At 40.8% G+C, this 20,987-nt stretch overlaps 1 protein-coding gene across 1 annotated transcript in view; it reads left to right on the forward strand.

Annotated features, from left to right (window-relative positions):
* Nucleotides 1-563: 563 nt before the first annotated feature.
* The window catches only part of CD101 (CD101 molecule), a 34,523-nt gene continuing 14,099 nt past the window's right edge, over nt 564-20,987 (forward strand). Inside the window, exons 1-6 of the mRNA XM_027090959.1 lie at nt 564-690; nt 7,970-8,350; nt 9,709-10,125; nt 14,140-14,526; nt 17,907-18,287; nt 18,991-19,395. Of these exons, the coding sequence (XP_026946760.1) occupies nt 648-690; nt 7,970-8,350; nt 9,709-10,125; nt 14,140-14,526; nt 17,907-18,287; nt 18,991-19,395 (2,014 nt within the window). The 5' untranslated portion in view covers nt 564-647. The remainder of the gene's footprint in view (nt 691-7,969; nt 8,351-9,708; nt 10,126-14,139; nt 14,527-17,906; nt 18,288-18,990; nt 19,396-20,987) is intronic.

Below are 20,987 nucleotides of genomic sequence, written 5' to 3' on the forward strand. Positions count from 1 at the left end.
CACTTTCTATGTACTAGATGTTGTTCTAAGTGCTTTCAGTGAATTAGTTCATTCAATTCTCACAGCAATCTTACGGGGCACATACTGTCAGTATCTCCATTTTGTCGATGAGGGTTAGAAAAGATTAATTCACTGTTCTAAGATCAACTATTAAAAATACAGTCTGTGCAGACCCAGGCACACCCACCTAGAGTGTGTTATCATCACCGTCACTGCATGTCTCCCCAGGTTCATGTCTCCTAAGGGCGCTTCTCTCGTTTCTCAGTCCTTTCCTCTGCCACGATGGGAGGCGAGGTAAGGGCTAAGAAGAGAAAATTGCTGCTTGATTATTTATTCTGTTTACTTAAATTCCCGTATCATTACCTAATGATATGTATTTAACCAGGAGGAGGCTCGTCTTTTCTTATTTTTATCTATCTATGTTTACCTACCCATGAAAATAACTTCATAAGTAGGTAAATGTGAATGATTAGCAAAGAGCCATGTAAAGCAGACTGTATTGCTCTTGGTAAGCCGTCTCTGTTTCTCAGTGGGCTGGAAACCGCACCATCGCTTCCTCTTTATCTTTGTAGTGAGAGCGCAACATTTGTCACTCAGCGTCTGAGCAACTTCAGTGACACCACCAGGAAAGGTCTCTGCTGGTCCAAATGGCACGCTTCCCACGAGTGGCATCTTTTTTTCTCTTTCTGAGTAAGTGTCATCATTCTGTAGGTTACTGTTGTCAAGGAGCTAGTCAAATGGAGACTGTTGGATGATAAAATGGGACAATTTGGTCTCTACAGGAAAAACCATGCCACACATCTCTGGTGCTGGCAATCATTTTTGACTTTTGATGATGTTCTTGGCTACCTAGACACCCTTGAGTTCCAGGAGGTGCAATGTGAGGTTGAGTCCCATGAATCTGATCCCACTGGTTTTTACATTTGTGTGTGTGGCCAGAGCTGCTGATTTTGCTGGCCCTGCCTCCACCTTAAGTTCTTGGGCTAACTCAGTAAAAACCTTATGTTCTTGGGCTAACTCATCCCTGGAGATAGGAAGAGGCTTAACTCCTCAGACTGAGAGGTGATGCCTGATGTTAGAACTTGTCTAGATAAATGTGCCTTGGGGATGTGACCGGATGGAAGGAAGTGTCATGAGAGCACTTAGGAGTTTTAGGCTAACCTAAAAGAAGGTTCTGGACTTCATCTGTGAGGTGAAGTGGGAAGTGACTACTAAGAGCCTGAGAAAGGGGCAGGAAGGTTCACTTGGCTCTGCTGAGGGGCAAGTGGAAGGACCTCAGCTGGCCCAGGGGCATTTGTACATGGTTGAACAGGATGGTGAAAGGGGAAGCTTGGGGGGAGATGCGTGAACAGATGAACTGGGGAAGGAATGAAATAGTCTCAGAGCAGACAGAGCAGGTAGCAGCTACTTTTTAGTGCTCTGGGTTCTCTTAGCATCTGGTGAAGCCCACAGACCCCAACTTAGAATAATTTTTAAATGTGTGAATTAAAATGTATACGATTATAGGGAAAATCAATCATATTGAAATAGGGTTATTGAAATACTTTCAAGTAAATTTTGATGTAGTCGTTTATTTGCTTCATTATTTATGTATTACATAAGAAGATCTGGAGGTGGTCTATTAACCACCAAACTTCAAAGTCGTAATGAGTATGAACAATATTTCAAGATATCTGCAATAGATGTGGTGTGATGTGAAAATATCTATGATTTATTGTCTACATTCATGACTGAAGAAAATGCTAAATTTCCATTAAGATTAGTGAAAATAAAGATGTAGGTTTTTTTCCCCCCCAAGTTTGTGAATCTTTTCATCCCCCCACGTGGACCCAAGTTAAAAACTTCTGCTTTAAAGAGACTGGATGGAGTTAGTGAAGGGACTTGGACAATAGGGGAACTAAAAGAGCTTAGAATCAGTGTGACCAAGGCTGTGGCTAATACATGAAAAGGGTGCAGCATTCAGCTCAACGGGGTGCTTAATAAACCTTGGCTTGAGTTGAATGGGGTTCATGTCTCAAAAGACATTGGGTAGTGTAAGGTAAAGATCAGATATGGGACTTGCTGGGGTAAGAGGTGGCCTGCAGGAGGTTACTGGGACCAGTTGCTGGGTAATCAATGCCCACTAGACGGGCTTGGCAGACGTTAATGACTAGGTTCACTGGTGGGGCCCTTTGGGGACTGTTGGCTGGTGTCCTGTTCAGGTGTCTGAGTGTGATTCTCAAGTGTCTGTGCTTTGTGTCTGTGAACCATGTGTTTGGCTTGTGTATGGGGAAACTGGGCTTACATTGTGCAATAAGTCAGACCACTGCAAATTCTCTCTTTGTCTTTTCTTTTTTCGCTAGTGAGTAAGATGAAAGGCCTGGGAAAAGGAGAGTAATAACCAAGGTTCAAAAAGGGGAAGCTTCAAGCCTTTCCATACCCCATTTAAACCATTACCCAAACTGGGTTATATAATTATTTCTTCTAAATTTAAACTCTTCCTAAGCACAACTTTTGTATAGAGCCACAGTTTTTATGTGAAAAACATATATATCAGGAAGTAACTTGAAAAAAATTTTGGAAGCCTGCTATCTGTCATTACAAATACAGAGGGAAAAATGAAGGAAATTAATTAAATGATGGATGATCAACTGACCAATTGCATTGTTTAGCAAATGTATACCTTGTCCTAATTAATTTTTTAAATAAATATATAAAGACTGATGAATCCTATTAGAATATGGGGTCAGATGAGGTTAATGTCATGGGTAAATGAGCTCTTAGACTTAGCTTTGTCTGATTGGTCTGTCAACCCTCACCCTGAATAGCTGCCCTACAGATAAAAGTCATTAACATGGGAGGGTCCTGGGGAGGGGCTACTGTTTGTCTTACTGGGGCTGCATTCACGAAAAAAAAAATCCACTGAATTATGGATGGAAGCATTCTCAGCCTCCAAGCAAAAAGGGATTTTATATGGGTAAAGAAAGAGAAGTCGCTTGTTGTGTTTGGTGTTCTCCAGCTAGGTTTTGTATAAGGTGGAAGCATTGGAAGTTGCTGTTTTTGCGTATCAAAAGTGGCCAGGTGTTGGCCACATTTTATATAGGTCAAATAGCTTCCATTCAAATAATACTGAAATAGAAAATTTGGCAATCCCATTAATGTTTTTGGAAAAAGTCCACACCATTAAGGAATTCTTCGTGTTACAAAAATGTGACTCCAATGCAGTATGTCAATGCCAAGCTCTGTGTCCATCAGTCAACAAGAATCTGACCTGCTGTGCAGAGGTGCCTAACCCTCTGTCTATTAAAAGAGAAAGCAACGGGTCAGTCCTCTGAGGTATTTCACTCTTTAGGAGGAGAGATATGCACAACATCCCACAGAAAACAGATGTATAATAAGATGCTTCAGTGTATGTATGATTCCCCATGCATGGCCATTTGAATTGGCCTCTGTCAGTCATTCCTTTTTATCTCCACAATACCTATTAAACCTTCACACTGTTTCTTCCGCTTTTCTGAGTACCCTCCCAATCATGTTCTTGACCTCGTGCCTCTACTAGCACCTTATGCCATTCATCATCCTCTCTCTGGCTTCATCCATATCTCCCCTCTACAGCTCCTCTGCCCGTAGACATGTAGAGGTACCCGTGTCTATCCTCCCTCACTGCTCTGCCCACGTCCATCTACTCTTTCTAAATGCCACCCTATTCTATCTCTTTCCCTTCTCCATGACGCTTCTTGAAGTAGTTTATGCTTCTTGCAGTTGCTTCTTACCCTTGAAATACTCTGCTTCTGCTCTATGGAAATCTCTTTTACAAAGATTTCCACTGACCTCCTCATCATCAAACTACAAAGACTTTCGTCTGCCTTTAGAGTCCTTACCCTCTCAGCCGCATTCAGCAGTGCTGACAAGCTCTTTCTGCTTGGACCGTTTTGCTCCTTTGGTTTTCAAGCTACTGCGTCCTTGCTGCCCTGCCACCTGATTCTTCCCTCCCTGATTCTTCCTTCTGTAGGTTTTGTTCCTCATCCTATCCCCTAAAGAGAGAGATCCTCTAATAATCTCTCTTCAGCCCTCTCCTTACATTCCCGAACGCTTCCCAGTGCTTACATGTAACTGACATAATCTGCATCTACAGCCCAGAACTCTCCCTAGTTAACAAGCATTTACAGGAAGCAGTGAGGAAACAATGGACACAGCCAGGAATTTGACATGTGTAAATCCAAGTTCAGTTCTGGCTGTACCATTTACAACTTTGACATTGCTAAATATGGGAACATCTCAGAGTTCTTAAGAGGACTGGATTACAAATATTTTCAAAGGGTTGAGTAGATTTTAAAGTATAGATAGATAGATATAGCTACAGATATAGACATATATTTAAATATTATTTCCAAATGTTTGCTGGATTTCCTTCCTGATTATTCCATGGTACTCTAATTTAGTATTTCCAAAATTAAATGCACCGTCTTCTCCTTCACCTTCGAAGGTACACAACAGTACCTTTTCCTGAAATCCTTATTCCTGTAAACAGTGCCATTACTCCCAGTCACCCTTACAAAACCTGGTATCATCTTCGATTTCCTCCTGCCTTCCATCCCTCCATCTACCCCTTCTACTTCCAAGCATCTAAGACACTGAAAAACTGTATAGATCTTATCTCCACAGTGGCTCTTAAATTATAGCCACTTTCTTTCCATTTCTATTGCCTTTATCACTCCTCTTCTGGGCTACTATCATTACCTGATGTCTACTTCTAACTCCATCATCCTACACACTTCAGGTTAATTTTACTAAGACCTTTCAAATACTTTCAGTGGGTTCCCCATTGCCTAATCAGTCAAGTCCAAACTTTTAAACATGATAGTCAAGCCCTTCATGCTTTGGACTCAAAATTCCTACCCACTCTTACCTCTTTCTATTAATCTTCATGTAACTCTCCCCCTAATCCAACTGATTACTCTCTATTTCCTGAACAATTCTTTTGATTACTACTTATACAAGTCTTTTCATGAAATCTCCTTCACCTAAAAGGCCCTGTCTCTCCACTTAACTTGTCATAACCTTCTCCAAAGTCCATTTTTAATACTATATCTTCCATACACCTTACCTATTTCCATCCCCCCAAATGTAATGTCTCCTTCCTTCAAATTCCTCAAAGCGCTTTTATCATATTTCTTTCCAGGACAGATGACTACCACCCTACTTGACTAAACTGTAAAACCAAGAAGTCAGAGACTATCCCAAACTCATCTTCATATCTTAGTCCTTGAAGCATGAGAAACACTATAAGTGATTGAACAAATATTTATTGAATTAGTAGGCGAAGCAGTAGAAAATGAAGTGCTAGTTTTCAAAATAAAATGTTTCACATGTGGTACCATCTCTCCGAAAAGTCATAAAAAATGTTAAGTGTTGCCTAGACACCAAAAATAACATTGTGGAAACATGTCCTGACATAAACATCTTAGTGGTACCTCAGAAATCATATTTTTTAAAACATTTTTATCTTGAAATATAACATATAAGAGAAGTTAATAAAACATAAATGTGCAATTTAACTAATACATAAAAAGTAAAAACCATGTAATCACTATGCAGGTCAAGAAATAGAACATTGCTAGGACACTAGAAGCACCCACCCACCTTGCCACACGTCCCATCCAGACACACACACACACAATCACTTTGCTGACTTTCGTGGTACCTACTTCCTAGCTTTTTTTTTAATAGTTTTACCTGTTACATTTGCATCACTAAACAATACAGTGTGGTTTTCTTGCCTTTCTTTAAATTTTATGGAGAGTATAGTCAAAAAGATTCTAAAGTGTTCAGCATCTTTCATTAAACACAGTGATCCACGTTTCTGCAACCAGTTGCAATTCACTCACTTTCCTTTCTGTATAAGATTCCATTTTATGAATGTACCACAGTCTGCCTGTTCTACTGTTGATGGACATATGAATGGTCTCTAGTTTGGGGGCTGTAATGAACACTGCTGCTGTGGATACTTTTTCACGTGTAGCCTGGTGCAGTGCTCACGTTTCTCTAAGATGTATGTCTCTAAGCCTGGCTAGCATTGCTGACAATGTTTTAAATTGCCTTTGTAGTACAATTTTTTGGTGAATAATATTTTAAAATTTTACTACTGTATGGCATGGGGAACTATATTCAATATATTGTAATAACCTATAATAGAAAAGGATCTGAAAAAGAATATATATATGTGTGTAACTGAATCACTTTGCTGTACACCAGAAACTAACACAATATTGTAAATCAACTATACTTCAATAAAAAGTCATCTGTTTTGAAAAAAAATTAAAAATTTTTTCTCCTATAGTCCAACTTCTATTCCTAAATGCTTATTACAAAAAGAGCCTAACATACATATATCACATTAACTGGGATTTATGAATAAATTAGTATATTTTAAATGATTACTGGAAATTTGTGTGATTGGTTGACTGATTGCATATTTGTTTTCCAGTTTTGCATTGATTGTATCCATATGCAATTTTTAGTTGACTGTATCAGGTGATCTCTTACCCTTTCTCCCTATGTTTTTGCAGGTCCCCTCCTATCAGAATTGTCTTCATTCTAAAATACTCAGCCTATACTCATGGTCTCTGTAATGTCATTTTCCCCTCTCTCACTTTTTTTTCACTCTGGTCTCCTTTACTCTTTGTCCTTGTGGATTCAACAAATTCAGCAGATGCTCTGCTTCTTCCATGCCCACTTATGAACTCTATTCTGTTAATTCTGTAATACCAGCAATTGCTCCCTGTTGGACTCTTCTGATGTCTTTCCACTGGGCCCTAGGCCCCGAGTGAAAGATCTAGCTCACCCTGTGGCATCTCTGTCATTTGTTCTTTGTTCTTTCTGTTACACAAAATAAACTAGGCTTTAATGTTAACATAATAAATAAACACATACCTTTTAATTTCTAAAAAAGTCTTGATTTTGAAAAGGTGTATGTCAAAGGAAATGTTACCATTGAATAAGATTTTCTCCTTTAAACCTAATACTTAAGATTTGTCCCAACAGGAAACATTCCATAGTGGTCCCAACTGAAAACTTGGGGTAAGAGAACAACTAAACTAAATCTGATCCCAGATCCTGTTGGACTGGACAGTCATCTTGTATGAAGCTTTTCAATAAAGCTGTAGTGGCTCTTTAAAAAATTACAAAATGAAAAACCCTCCACGGTATAGAAAGGAAGTGCTGCTGCTTCTTCAGATGCTAATTTTAGCTAGTCTTGCATCACACCTGGCCGGGAGCTACAGATATTTCCAACCAACCAGCAGGAAAAAGCATGGCACCAGGAGCAGTGCCATAAACTCTGCCTCTCCAGCAATCATTTCTGTGAGAAAAGCTCGATGACAGGTACCTAGGAATTGGAGGCTTGAGGAAGTATATCGAGGCATTTTCCCCTAAAATAATGTAAAAGGTGAATTATTATACATCGTATTTACTTCAGGTGCACTTAGATAAGCAGATATGTTTTATGAAAGTGGTCATGTTACATTGATGAAGCTAAACATTTTTTTTTTAAGAGACTAGAGATTACTATGGAAGTTAAACTTATAAAAGAACAATTAACTCGGGCTTCCCTGGTGGCGCAGTGGTTGAGAGTCCGCCTGCCAATGCAGGGGACACGGGTTCGTGCCCCGGTCCGGGAAGATCCCACGTGCCGCGGAACGGCTGGGCCCGTGAGCCATGGCCGCTGAACCTGCGCGTCCGGAGCCTGTGCTCCGCCACGGGAGAGGCCCGCGTACCGCAAAAAAAAAAAAAAAAAAAAAGAACAATTAACTCATCAAGCCATTCCACTGCTCCTCATCCTGAAGAAGGTATTGAACATTTGAGTTGATTATAGCTAATAACCTGCGATCTCATTTTCTAGAATTGTAATACAGGGAGCTACATAATGTGGCACATTGGGAACTGGAGCACTAATCTATTTTTATTCCCCTTTCTTTCTCCTACTTGCAAGCTAAGCTCAGCACTGCCCAGAGAGAAGTAACAGTTCAGAAAGGACCGCTGTTCAGAGCTGAAGGTTACCCCATTAGCATCGGCTGCAACGTAACTGGCTACCGGGGACCTTCTGAGCAGCATTTCCAGTGGTCTGTTTACCTGCCGACAGCCCCGACCCAAGAAATCCAGATCATTAGCACCAAGGATGCCACCTTCTCTTATGCAGTGTATGCACAGCGGGTGCAAAGTAAGGAAATCTACGTGGAGAAGGTCCAGGGTAACTCAGTCTTTTTGCACATCGCCAAGCTCCAGATGAAGGATTCCGGCGAGTATGAGTGTCACACACCCAACACTGATGGAAAATACTATGGGAGTTACAGTGCAAAGACGAATCTAATTGGTAAGCTGTGTGCCCTCCTCTTCTAGCCAGCCCCTGAGAAGCCAGATTCTCACCATCAACACGATGCCTTGCAACGTGACATGACTTTATATTGTGCTGTTTGTTTTGGCAAAAGAGCCCACATACCCCTCTGGATATTTTGGAGTTTGTCACAAATAGGTATCTCATATTCCCTAAAGCTCTTAATTCATTTTCCCAATCGACTTTGTCATGAAGAGTTAGATAGTACGTGGTCTTCCTAGGCCTTGCCCACAGCTATTCATAGGTCGATAATAGCACAGCATTAGACAAAGCTTTGAGAGTTCTCATGTCTCTTCTCAGAGGCAGAATATTAACTTGATAGAAGAGCCAGTATTAATATATTTAATATATGTTTATATATAATTAATATAATACCATAGGAAGTAAGTCATTAACTTGGAAGTAATTACTCTCAAACTACCATTCTCTAACATAGTTACCTATGGGGCAAGGGTCATATTATTTGAAATTACCCTTTTGTCCCTTTGCCTAGAATATCTTATTACTCCCTTTTCAGCCTAGCAAACTCCTACATATACTTCTGAACCCAGTTTAGGTATTACCTCTTCTGTGAAACCCATTCTGTCTCAGGCAGTATTCCCATCTTTGTTCTTTCTTGATGCTCTGTTCACACTACTGTTATTAGTACTCACCCAGTTTATGTGGTAATTGGCTACTTACATGACCCTCTCTGACCTCACCTTGAGCTCCATGAGAAGAGAACATTTACCTCACTCTCTAGCACAGTGGTTAGCTCTGAGTAGATGCTCAATAAACATTCATTTTTGAATCTAAGTGTTGCTTTCACATAAACTTAGGCTGTGTGATTTCCTTTGAGGAAGGAAAGAATGGTAGGGTAGTAAGATGGTTTTCGAAACTTTGGTAAGGGTTGCATTTTGGCTCTGAATGATAAATTGTAACAGATTATTTCAGAACTTTATTTTATAAAGGAGCAGGTGAAGGCCCAAGGAAGTGAAGTAACTCCCTCCAATTCATGGAGTCAAATAGGGACAAATATAGGATCAGAATATAGTCTTCTAGCTCCCAGTGCTTTTCCCATTTAAAACCTCTGTGTCTGAATAGCTAAATTGGTTACAGCCTATGCTAAAAATGTAAAATCAGGGTCAGTACAACAGTGAACCAATAGCTTTGCCGAGTTCCCTAGTCTGTATGTATATAGATGCCAATGTTCCTGTTGGCAATAGGGAAAGCATATGGCTGGTGGAAAGCCAACTCAAAGTATGTACTGTACAGATGTTGGGTCAGGGCACCATCTTCATCTAAGGAGGCTAGTCTGACAGGTACTCAGTCAATTACAATCATTCCTTTGCATCCAGTCATTCCAGATACCCTCTCTGCTGCCATGACTTCCCAGACTCTCAGTAAGGAGGAAGGTGAGCCATTGGAACTTACCTGTGAGTCATCCAAAGCCACAGCTCAACATACTCACCTCTCTGTCACCTGGTACCTGATGCAAGATGGAGAAAGAAGCCAAGCCAGCAAGATTGTTTCCCTCTCCAAAGATTTTATGCTGCTCCCTGGGCCCTTGTATACAGAGAGGTTTGCAGCTGGTGACGTGCGGCTCGACAAGCTTGGGGTCACTACCTTCAGGCTGTCCATAGGGAGACTTCGGCCCTCAGATCAGGGTCAGCTGTTCTGTGAGGCAACTGAATGGATTCAGGATCCGGATGAAACCTGGACTTCCATCACGAAAAAGCAGACAGATCAAACAACTCTGAAGGTCCATCCAGCAGGTAATTATCTTCTCGGGAAATTCATTAACAGCTAGTAGTGGGTATCTGGATATCTTTCTTCTTCTTTTTTTTTTTTTTTTTTTTGGCTGTGCCACGTGGCTTACGGGATCTTAGTTCCCCGACCAGGGATTGAATCCGCGCTCTCGGCAGTGAAAGCGCGGAGTCCTAACCACTGGACCGCGAGGGAGTTTTCTCTTTTTGTTTTTTTCTAATCTTTTGTTGGATCAAAAATATCATTAGAGGGCTTCCCCGGTGGCTCAGTGGTTGAGAGTCCGTCTGCCGATGCAGGGGACACGGGTTCGAGCCCCGGTCCGGGGAGATCCCACATGCCGCGGAGCGGCTGGGCCCGTGAGCCATGGCCGCTGAGCCTGTGCGTCCGGAGCCTGTGCTCCGCAACGGGAGAGGCCACAACAGTGAGAGGTCCGTGTACCGCGAAAAAAAAAAAAATCATTAGAAAGTTTGAGTAAATTTTGTTTTTGTCATCTGGGAAGCATAAGTAAGAAGGACAGATTTGGGGCTCTGTCCACGGGAGGTTTTCTATGGGATAAAATCTGTTGAATGTTAGGTAGATTCCACAGCCATGCATGGAAATAGTTTTGTTGCCATTCTTGCCAGGCTCTGTGTAAGCACTTTATCTATAATACATTATCGAATTTAGTCCTAACAACCACCCTCTGAGGCAACTAGTCAAGTCCCCATTTTTGAAACGTGACCCTGAGCCTCAGCTAAATGCTCTGCCTTAGCTCGCTCTGCTGGAGCTGGCGTTTGAAGACAGGTGTATCTCTCCAAGGCCCTCTCCCCACAGACACCTGCGCCTCAGAGTAGCCTATTTCCAACGTGAAGCCTTGTGTTAGTCACTGCTCCTTCCGCCTTACCCCGTTTCCTTGGAACGGTGTCACTCTTCATGAGCCATTGACACTTTCGCCAAAGCAAGCAGGAAGCCTCCATTTTGATTCCTGGTCTCTCCACATGGGCTTTGGTCCAGGAGGAGGAGGTCTATAACCATATATATCCCTGCTGAAAGCAATGATCCAATAGTGGATCATTGAAGTTTTCTTTCTTTTTTTTTAGGAGTGTTATTCTCTTCTATTAAAAATTGTCCTGATGGTGGTACGTGTCCAAATTATACTCAGGGAGTCCTTTGGAGACACATCACATGTGCTTCTTTCCCCTCCCTTTGAAAACAATTTTTAAAAATGTAAAACTCTTTATTTTAAAATTTTATTTATTTAGATCAATAAAAGTTGTATACGTTTAAGGTGTGCAATATGATGTTTTGATATCTGTATGCACTGTGACATGACTACAATGAAGTTCACTAACATACCCATCACCTCACGTGGTTGTGTTGTGTATGTGGTGAGAATTCTTAAGATCCTTCTTAGCAAATTTCAAGTAATACCACACAGTATTACTAACTGTAGTCACCATGCTGTACATTAGATCTCCAGAACTTATTCATCCTGCATAACTGAAACTTTGTACCCTTTGACCAATATCTCCCCATTGTCCCCACTCCCCCAACCCCTGGTAACCACCATTCTACTCTCCACTTCTATGTATTCATTTTGTCAATTTTTAGTTTCCACAATATTTGTCTTTCTGTGTCTGGCTTATTTCACATAGCAAAATGTCCTCCAGGTTGATCCATGTTTTTGAAAATGGCAAGATTTTCCTTTTTTTATGGCTGAATAATATTCCATTGTGTATATATACCACATTTTCTTCATACATTTATCCCTTGATGGACACTTAGTTTGTTTTCATATCTTGGCTATTATGAATAATGAACATAGGGGTGCAGATATCTCGTTGAGATACTGATTTCATTTCCTTTGGATATGTACGTGGAAGTGGGATTGCTGGGTTATATGGTAGTTCTACTTTTAGTTTTTGAGGAACCTCCATACTGTTTTCTATCATGGCCATACCAATTGACATTCCTTGTACACTCACAGTGTACAAGGTTTCCTTTTTCTTGTCCATCCTCACCAACACTTGATATCTTTTGTCTTTTTGATAATTGCCATCCTAACAGATGTGAGGTGATATCTTGTGGCTTCAATTTGCATTTCCCTGATGATTAGTGATGAGCATCTTTTTCCATATTTTTCGTCACTTGTATGTCTTCCTTTGAGAAATGTCCCTTCAGATCCTTTGCTCGTCTTTATATTAAGTTATTTGGGGTTTTTTTTTTTGGTTTGCTATTAATTTGTATGAGTTTCTTATCCATTTTGGCTAGTAACCCTTTTTCAAATACATGGTGTGCAAATATTTTCTCCCATTTTGTAGATTGTCTCTTCACTCTGTTGATTGTTTCTTTTGTGTGCAGGATCTTTTTAGTTTGATGCGATCCCACAATCTATTTTTACTTTTGTTGCCTGTGCTTGTGGGGTCATATCCAGAAAATCATTGCCCAAAATAATGTCAAGAATGTTTTCCTTCTATTTTCTTTTCTTTTTCTTTTTCTTTTTTTTTGGCTGTGCCATGTGGCATGTGGGATCTTAGTTCCCTGACCAGAGACTGAACGTGTGCCCCCTGCAGTGGAAGTGCAGAGTCTTAACCACTGGACTGCCAGGGAATTCCCCCTTCTGTTTTCTTCTAGTAGTTTTTCAGTTTCAGGTCTTATGTTTAAATCTTTGATCCATTTTGAGTTTATTTTTTTAATATGGCACGAGATAGGGGTCCAACTTCATTCTTCTGCATGTGGATATCCAGTTTATTCAACACCATTTATTTGAAGAGACTATCTTTTCCCTGTTGTGTATTCTTGGCACCCTTATTGGAGATTAATTGACATAGATTCATGGATTTGTTTTTGGGTTCTCTTTTCTGTTTCATTGGTCTATATGGCTTTATACCAGCACCATACTGTTTTGATTACTGTAGCTTTGTAATGTATTTTGAAATCAGGCATGTGATACCTACAGCTCTTGCTCAAAATTCTTTGGCTATTCAGGGTCTTTTGTGGTTCCATATGAATTTTAGAATTCTTTTTGTCTATTTTAAAATGCCATTAGAATTTTGATAGGGATTGCAATGAATCTGTAGATTGCTTCGGGTGGTATGGACATTTTAACAATATTAATTCTTCCGACCCATGAACATGGGATATCTTTCCATTTATTTGTTTCATCTTCAGTTAGTTTCATCAGTATTCTATAGTTTTCATTGTACATGACTTTCACCTCCTTGGTTAAATTTATCCCTAAGTATCTTCTTCCTTTTGATGCTATTGTAAATGGGATTGTTTTCTTAATTTCTTTTTTGGATAGTTCATTGTTAGGGTATAGAGATGCAACTGATTTTTTTTTTTGTATGTTGATTTTGTATCCTGCAATTTTACTGAAATTCTTTATTAGTTTTAACATCTTTTGGTGGAGTTTTTTTTGGTTTCTATATGTAAGATCATGTCATCTGCCAACAGTGACAGTTTTACTTCCTTTTTTTCCAATTTGGATGCCTTTAATTTCTTTTTCTGTCTAACTGCTCTGGCTAGGACTTCCAATACTATGTTGAATAGAAGTGGTGAGAGTGGTCATCCTTGTCTTATTCTTGATCTTAGAGGAAAAGCTTTCAGCTTTTCACTGTTAAGTGTGATGTTAGCTGTGGACTTGCCATATATCACATATGCTTTTAACTTCGGAAAATTCCACTGGATATGCTCAGCCAAAAATGAGAGCAAGAAATCACAATTTACATCGATTCAACATAGTATAAAATATTTTATTTAAAAAGATACATTACTGTGTACTTTACACATTATGCATACATCTTGCTTAATAGGATTGCATTCAGAAAATCATGTATGTTGTTCTTTCTAGGTGATTTAAAGAGTAGTCAAGGGCATTTTTTAATTCTAGGCATTTCTTTGGCTTACCTTCTCCTCAGAACTGATCTCCCACATGAAATTCAATCCCTGTACTATCCTAACAGGAGGTAGCATCTCTCTCTGGTATTGAAAGGATAGATGCAGTGGCCTCTCTATATATCTGCCTTGCTTTTGTTTCCTAGTGAGAGATTTTCAAGTCAACATCACGGCTGAGAGCACGGTTCCTGAAGGAAAACCCTTAGAACTGGTTTGCCTGGTCATGGGCGGTGGCCGGGACCCACAGCTTCATAGCACTTGGTTCTTCAATGATATTGAAATGGCCCACATTGATGCTGGTGGAGTTCTGGGTCTGAAGAAAAACTATCAAGAAAGAGCAAGTCAAGGACAGCTCCAGGTTTCAAAGTTAAGCCCCAAGTCTTTCTCTCTCAAGATCTTCTCTGTGGGGCCAAGGGATGAAGGTGCCTACAGATGTGCCGTGGCGGAGGTGACAAGAGCTCAGATGGGCTCCTGGCAGGTGCTCCAGAAAAAACAGTCACCAGACAGCTACGTGCACCTGAGGAAGCCAGCAGGTATGTGAAGTCGGGGCCAGACACGATTGGGCTGCTTTTAGATGCCCTCCTTTGTGAGTACAGGATGCCTTCATGGACACAGGGGAGGTCTTCTGAAGTCAGGTGTCAATCAGATCACTTTGAGGTGGAGTGGAGTACTGCAAAGGAAAGCACCCAAACCAGCTGAAGACCTGAGTCCTATTCCTGAGCCATTAAATGGGCCATGATCATGAACACACTATGTACTTCACCTCTAAATCTCAGCTTCTTCAACTGTAAGATAATGACATCTAATCTGACTGTCCTTAAGTACCTTCTTGCCATCTTAGATTCTTTGATTCTATTTGCTGTTATTTCTAATTTTTGTCCATTGGGGTATTCTTTCAGCAGAGAACACCTGTATTAATGAAGCCCTCTGTCTCCTTGTTGCGCGCGCGCGCGTATGTGTGTGTGTTTTGAGTAGATTAAGAGGCAAGAGCTTACACTTGCCCCCTTCCTGGGAAATAAACACCCACGTTACCCCTCCTACTCCTGCGACATCTTTCATCAATTCTCTATTATCTTAAACTGATACTAAGTCTTAATTCTGCACCAAAGCATGACTCAGAGTAAGAAAAGAAGAAGTAAATGATAGTGGGCAGACTCTATTGCCTGTATGTTGTTATGATGTCGTGAGATGCCTATCCCAATGGGTCTGAGTACCTGGAAGGCCACTCAGGTCTTGTTTAGTTTCTGAAGGCTGGGTGACCTTAAACGTGTTTGAATTATCAGTGCTTTTTGTGTGGAGAGAAAACCGATAAATCCGCAAGTAATATTAGGATCCTCTGGGCTGGGTATTAAATTCAAAGTCTAGGAAAATGAATTGCCCCAAATTTTTGGTTTTGCAAAAACCAAAATCAAAAACAAACTAAAAATGAAGATATCCTTGTTGTACTTGCTCACTGGAGGCCTCTCCAAAGATAGAAACATTCCCCTTCCATCCTCTTCTCCATCACCCCCTTTGCTGGGAGTGAAGACGCACAGCTTTGGCCTAGAGTGGCGAGCCAGGAAGTGTGTTGGTGGTAATTTTGACACTAAACATTTGTTCTGACTTGCTAGGATTCAGAAAAAAACTATGTAGGCGTGTTTACATATTTACACAGAGCTAAATCTCAACTTCGTGTATCTGTCTCTGCTGGAGCAGATCTGTAAATCTTTCATAAACTCAGGACATAGGAATTTGTGCTAAAGAGACCTAAAGGTGTGCTTCATGGCACACAGATCACGAGCCTATCAAGTAGTTGGTCTTCCCAAGCTAAAAATAATCCTTTGTGCAGGCTGGAGTCCAGCCTGTTTCTTTTTACGTAGAATAAAAAAAGGTTATTAACAGATTTATTAAAGATCCTGTTGAGCCTTTGGTTTTGAAACTCAAACCATTACTTCAAGTATGAGCAGAGTTTTATCACTCCGTGAATGTTTTAAACAGAAGAGGGTACTCCCTACTGCTATGCATGTATACCTTACGCATGCGTGGTGAGTGTGTTACTTCTTACCGAGAGGCAGTAACGACCACAGTAAACTAAGGAAACCACAGTTAAAAAGACAAAACAAAACAAAACTGAAGCTGGTTGAAGCTAATCATAATGGTTATATTTGAGTAGTGAGATTATGAGTAATAATTTCCCCTCTAATTTCTAAACTTTAGTTATGAGTCTTTTTTTTTTATTTTTTTTTTTATTTTTGCGGTACGTGGGCCTCTCACTGTTGTGGCCTCTCCCGTTGCAGAGCGCAAGCTCAGTGGCCATGGCTCACGGGCCCAGCTGCTCCGCGGCATATGGGATCTTCCCAGACCGGGGCACGAACCTGTGTCCCCTGCATCGGCAGACAGACTCTCAACCACTGCGCCACCAGGGAAGCCCATGAGTCTATTTTTAACTTGAAAAAAAAATTAAGTATAATTAAGCCTCTAATACCCAAAATTTGGAAGCAAGTTATATATATGTCATAGATAGATAAATAGATATAGATATGTTAACCTATTTGTGGACATTAGCCTTCATTCTGCCTTTGTAACATATACATTTATACATAAAGTGCTTAAAGACTGAACTCCTTCCTCAGCAGAGAAGATCAATTTGCAAATTCATTTAGATCCTATTTAAATTTCTAATGTCAGTTTTATTTTGTTTTCCTGGGAATTCCCTGGTGGTCCAGTGGTTAGGACTCCATGCTCTCACTGCCGAGGGCCTGGGTTTGATCCCTGGTCGGGGAACTAAGATCCCACAAGGCCAGAAAAAATAAATTTGAAAAAAAATCCATTTTGTTTTCCTTTTCTGGCTTTGAACTCCTCTGCTTTCACAAAGTGCCTATCATGACGCACTAACGCTAATAGCTCACCTTTGCTGGGTACTTCTCCTTGCCAGCCGGGGTAAGCCCTTTGCATGTACCATTCATTTAGTCCTCTCACAATGCATAAGGGAGGTGTTATTATTACCCCCATATTTACAGGAAAGGAAATTGAGGCGTAGAGAGGTCCACTATGTTGCCTAGGATAATTCTGACAACAGTGACCTTGACCTGAAGCATGAGGCTGGGCTGCCTAGGATGCATGAGCTTGAGGGATCTTTACATTGCCCACAAAGCACCCAGGACAAGGCCTTGCACAGGAAGTATCTGTTGAAGGAATGTCTGCGTTTCTACACATCTTTAATTTCCCATCTGGAAGCCAGATTTACATTTATTGTTTTACACTGTAGTTCAGATATAGGAAGGATCTCGCTTCAACAATGTATATGAATGAATATATGATTTGAAAAAGAGAAATGTATATGTATGGGTAAATATATATATTTAAAAAAATACTTGGGGGGAAATGTATATATATATTTATTGTATATATATATATATATTTATATATACATACATTTTCCCCCAAGTAATTGTTTTCTAATGGCAGTATTTTGAACAGAAATATAATTAACAATACTCCTTCACTGTTCAGAATATATACCAATTAGGGGAAGGTAAGTAAGAAGAGGAAGGTCATTTTGAACTGTGAAAGTCTGAATTCTAAAAAACTAAACACGGCTTCATTACTTTCAGCCTCATACACCAACTGTAATTAATTTAACAAAATATTACCAGATGTTTTCCCAACTAGATGTTCCTAAGGAACAAATCACTAAAAATTAGGGCAAATTATAAATGGTTTAAGTGTAAATAAGTTCTCCTGGTATTCTTTCTGCTGTTTCTACTATTTAAGTGTTGATGAAATCTTTTTTTCTGGGGGTGGTGCAGGAGTGAACAACCTGATCGGATTTGTCACAAAGTTGTCAAGTCCTAATTAATGAGATTTCACCGTTTTTTAGAAAAAATTTCATTTACTTGAAATAATTTTTTCTTTTAAAATCTGTAATCCACAGCAAGATATGTGGTCATGTCTACCAAGAACAGGAAGCAAGCAGTGTGGGAAGGAGAGGCGTTAACCCTTCTCTGCAAGGTAGGTGGAGCTAAAAGTCTCCTGTCCGTGACCTGGTGGCACATCCCACAAGACGAGACAGAGCCGGAGTTTGTGGCTGGAATGGGGCAGGACGGCACCATGCAGCTGGGTGCCTTCTACGGGCAACTCGATAAGCACAGCAACACAAGGCTGGAGAAGACGGACTGGGACACCTTCCAGCTGGAGATCACCTCCACCACCATCACAGACAGCGGCATGTATGAGTGCAGGGTGTCTGAGATGCCCCGGAGCAAGACCAGAGATCAGAGCTGGGCTCAGATGTCAGTCACTGTAAAACCTCTGAGTAAGTGTCAGGGAAATCCTTTTCTGAACTTACGCATCTTCAGTATCTTCCTTCTGCAGTGGAATGCTGTGGAATTCGATTGTGTGTCACCCTGAATCCCCTAGTTATGGTACGTGTACCCCAGGACACAGAGCAGAGTCTCTGGCTACCATGTCTGTCAGCTGATCTCTGAAGTTTACTCATCTTTATAGAGATCATCGTTAGAGTGCAACTTGTAAATTGTTATTCAAGGCTAAAAACAAAATCGTATGAATTGGAATAGACTTAGAAAAGAGATATGCCAAGTGGAGCGGAGCCTCATGCATTTCAGGCTTCTGACAGCTGCAGCCCTGGGATTGCAGAGTCTCTTGGAGCACGTGCAAAAGAGTGATGGTGCACCAAGGAGTGGGGATGAGGGAAGGAGGCCAGCCAGTGGGGCCGGCGAGCACCCCACCCACTCAGCGGCAGCTGTCTAAGCAGCAGACTGGAGAAACACTGCCTGTTTGTTGTCTCTGCTGAGAACACTCTTTAGAAGAGGGTCAACTTTAGAAAATTGAAGTCAGACTTCAGGACAGACTGTACTGTGAATCAGTTTCTACCCCCACGTATTTGATACTCCCAGCGTATGAACACATAGTTCAATGTGAGGAGGCAATGACTAGGACAACTTGTACCTCGATTTGCTGAATGTATTAGAAATTGTGTTTCACGTTTCTGCCCACAGAGTCAAGTTTTCATGTTAGTCTGATGAGCCGTCAACCACAAGTGAAATTAACCAACACCTTTGACCTGTCCTGCATAGTGGGTGTTCGCTACTCTGACCTCAAGGTTCTACTCACCGTGACATGGCAGTTCCAGGCAGCTAGATCTCGAGCCTTTGATCTGCTTCTTCGAATCACCCATAATGGCACTATTGAATGGGGGAACTTCCTACCCCAGTTCCAAAAGAAGACAAAGGTTTCACAGTCTTTATTTCGTTCTCAACTCCTAATCCATGATGCCACCGAGGAAGAAGCAGGAGTTTATCAGTGTAATGTAGAAGTTTATGACAGAAGTTCCCTACACACAAACGGCCCCGTGAGGGCTTCTGCCATCTCTCACCCATTGAGGATCACTGTCACTTTACCAGGTAAACACTACTTGAAATTAATCCTGCTTTATTGTTAAACATTCCTCCCATTTAGGGTAAGTTATAGAATTAAAGCATAGAATACCTTTTCCCCAAGTTTGTATTATAAGTAAGCACCATATGTAAGTGATATACAGGAAGGGAGGGGGAGGGATAAATTAGGAGTTTGGTATTAACAGATACTCACCAGTATATATAAAATAGATAAACAATAAGGACCTACTGTATAGCAGAGGGAACTACATTAAATATCTTATAATAACCTATAATGGAAAAGAACCTGAATAAAAATATATATGTGTATAACTGAATCACTTTGCTGTATACCTGAAACATTGTAAATCAACTATACTTCAATTTAAAAAAGGAACCAGAAACAAAAACAAACACACACACACACACACACACACACACACACACACAGAGGGATATCCAGGTTAACATTAAGTTAATATGCACAAAATGGCCATACTGGTTTTTGTTTTTGTTTTTCTTTGGCTGTGTTGAGTCTTCGTGCCTGAAGGCGGGCTTTCAATAGTTGAGTTGAGCTAGGGCTACTCTTCATTGCGGTGCGCAGGTTTCTCATTGCGGTGGCTTCTCTTGTTGCGGAGCACAGGCTCTAGGCGCGCGGGCTTCAGTAGTTGTGGCATGCGGGCTCAGTAGTTGTGGCACACGGGCTTAGTTGCTCTGCGGCATGTGGGATCTTCCCAGACTAGGGCTCCAACCTATGTCCCCTGCATTGGCAGGTGGATTCTTAACCACTGCGCCACCAGAGAAGTCCCACCATACTGGTTTTTAAAACATTGAAATACTTCCACACTGACGAATTCTAACTGTTGCCCCTTCCCCACTTACCATAAGTCCCCACTACTCAGCAACTAAAGGGAACCACGTGGCACAGCAGGGGACATCTAGGACCAGATCCAGTGGTGAGGAATTCTTTCGGATTGGTCAGTACCCATGCCTGATCAGTCATTAAATGTTTAGAATGTGTCCCCTGGTGGTATGGTTAATGTAAATCCCATTAAATACATTTATCCATTCATTTTGATATGTTAATATACAAGAGTTAGAGAATTTATGATTACAGTCAAAATAATTTACCTTGTCAGTTGGTAATAGAGGATAGAGATTAAAAGTAAGACACAACTTGGCAAATTCTGCTGTGCTGGTATCTTTCATGACTTCCATTCTCTTAGGGCAAAGTGTTCAAGAGGCTTTGACGTCATTTAGACCTGACAAGCACTGGATAGAAGCATCACTTTAGACAAGGCACCTTAATCTGTCCAAGCCCAGTGACCCCCATATGTAAATTGCTGATGTGCAATTTAAAGATGGCGACACATTCCTAGTACAGTGCCTGACACACCAAGCAGATGTTCAAACGTGGTAGCAGTCATTATCTCAGCTACTGAGCTATATTTTTGGTAATAACAATGATCTCCTTGTTGATTAACTCATGCCTTAATTTACTTGTCCTTTCTGATGTATTTCAAATTGTTGGTTTAATCCTTTCTTCTTAAAACTTCTCTTTTCTTGACCTTATGACACAAGATTTTCTTGGTTTCCTTCCTAACACGCCGACTGCTCCT

Source organism: Aethalodelphis obliquidens, unplaced genomic scaffold (genome assembly GCF_003676395.1).
Source record: "Aethalodelphis obliquidens isolate GAN/ISIS:26980383/991018 unplaced genomic scaffold, ASM367639v1 scaffold70, whole genome shotgun sequence".
NCBI classification, from domain to species: Eukaryota; Metazoa; Chordata; class Mammalia; order Artiodactyla; family Delphinidae; genus Aethalodelphis; species Aethalodelphis obliquidens.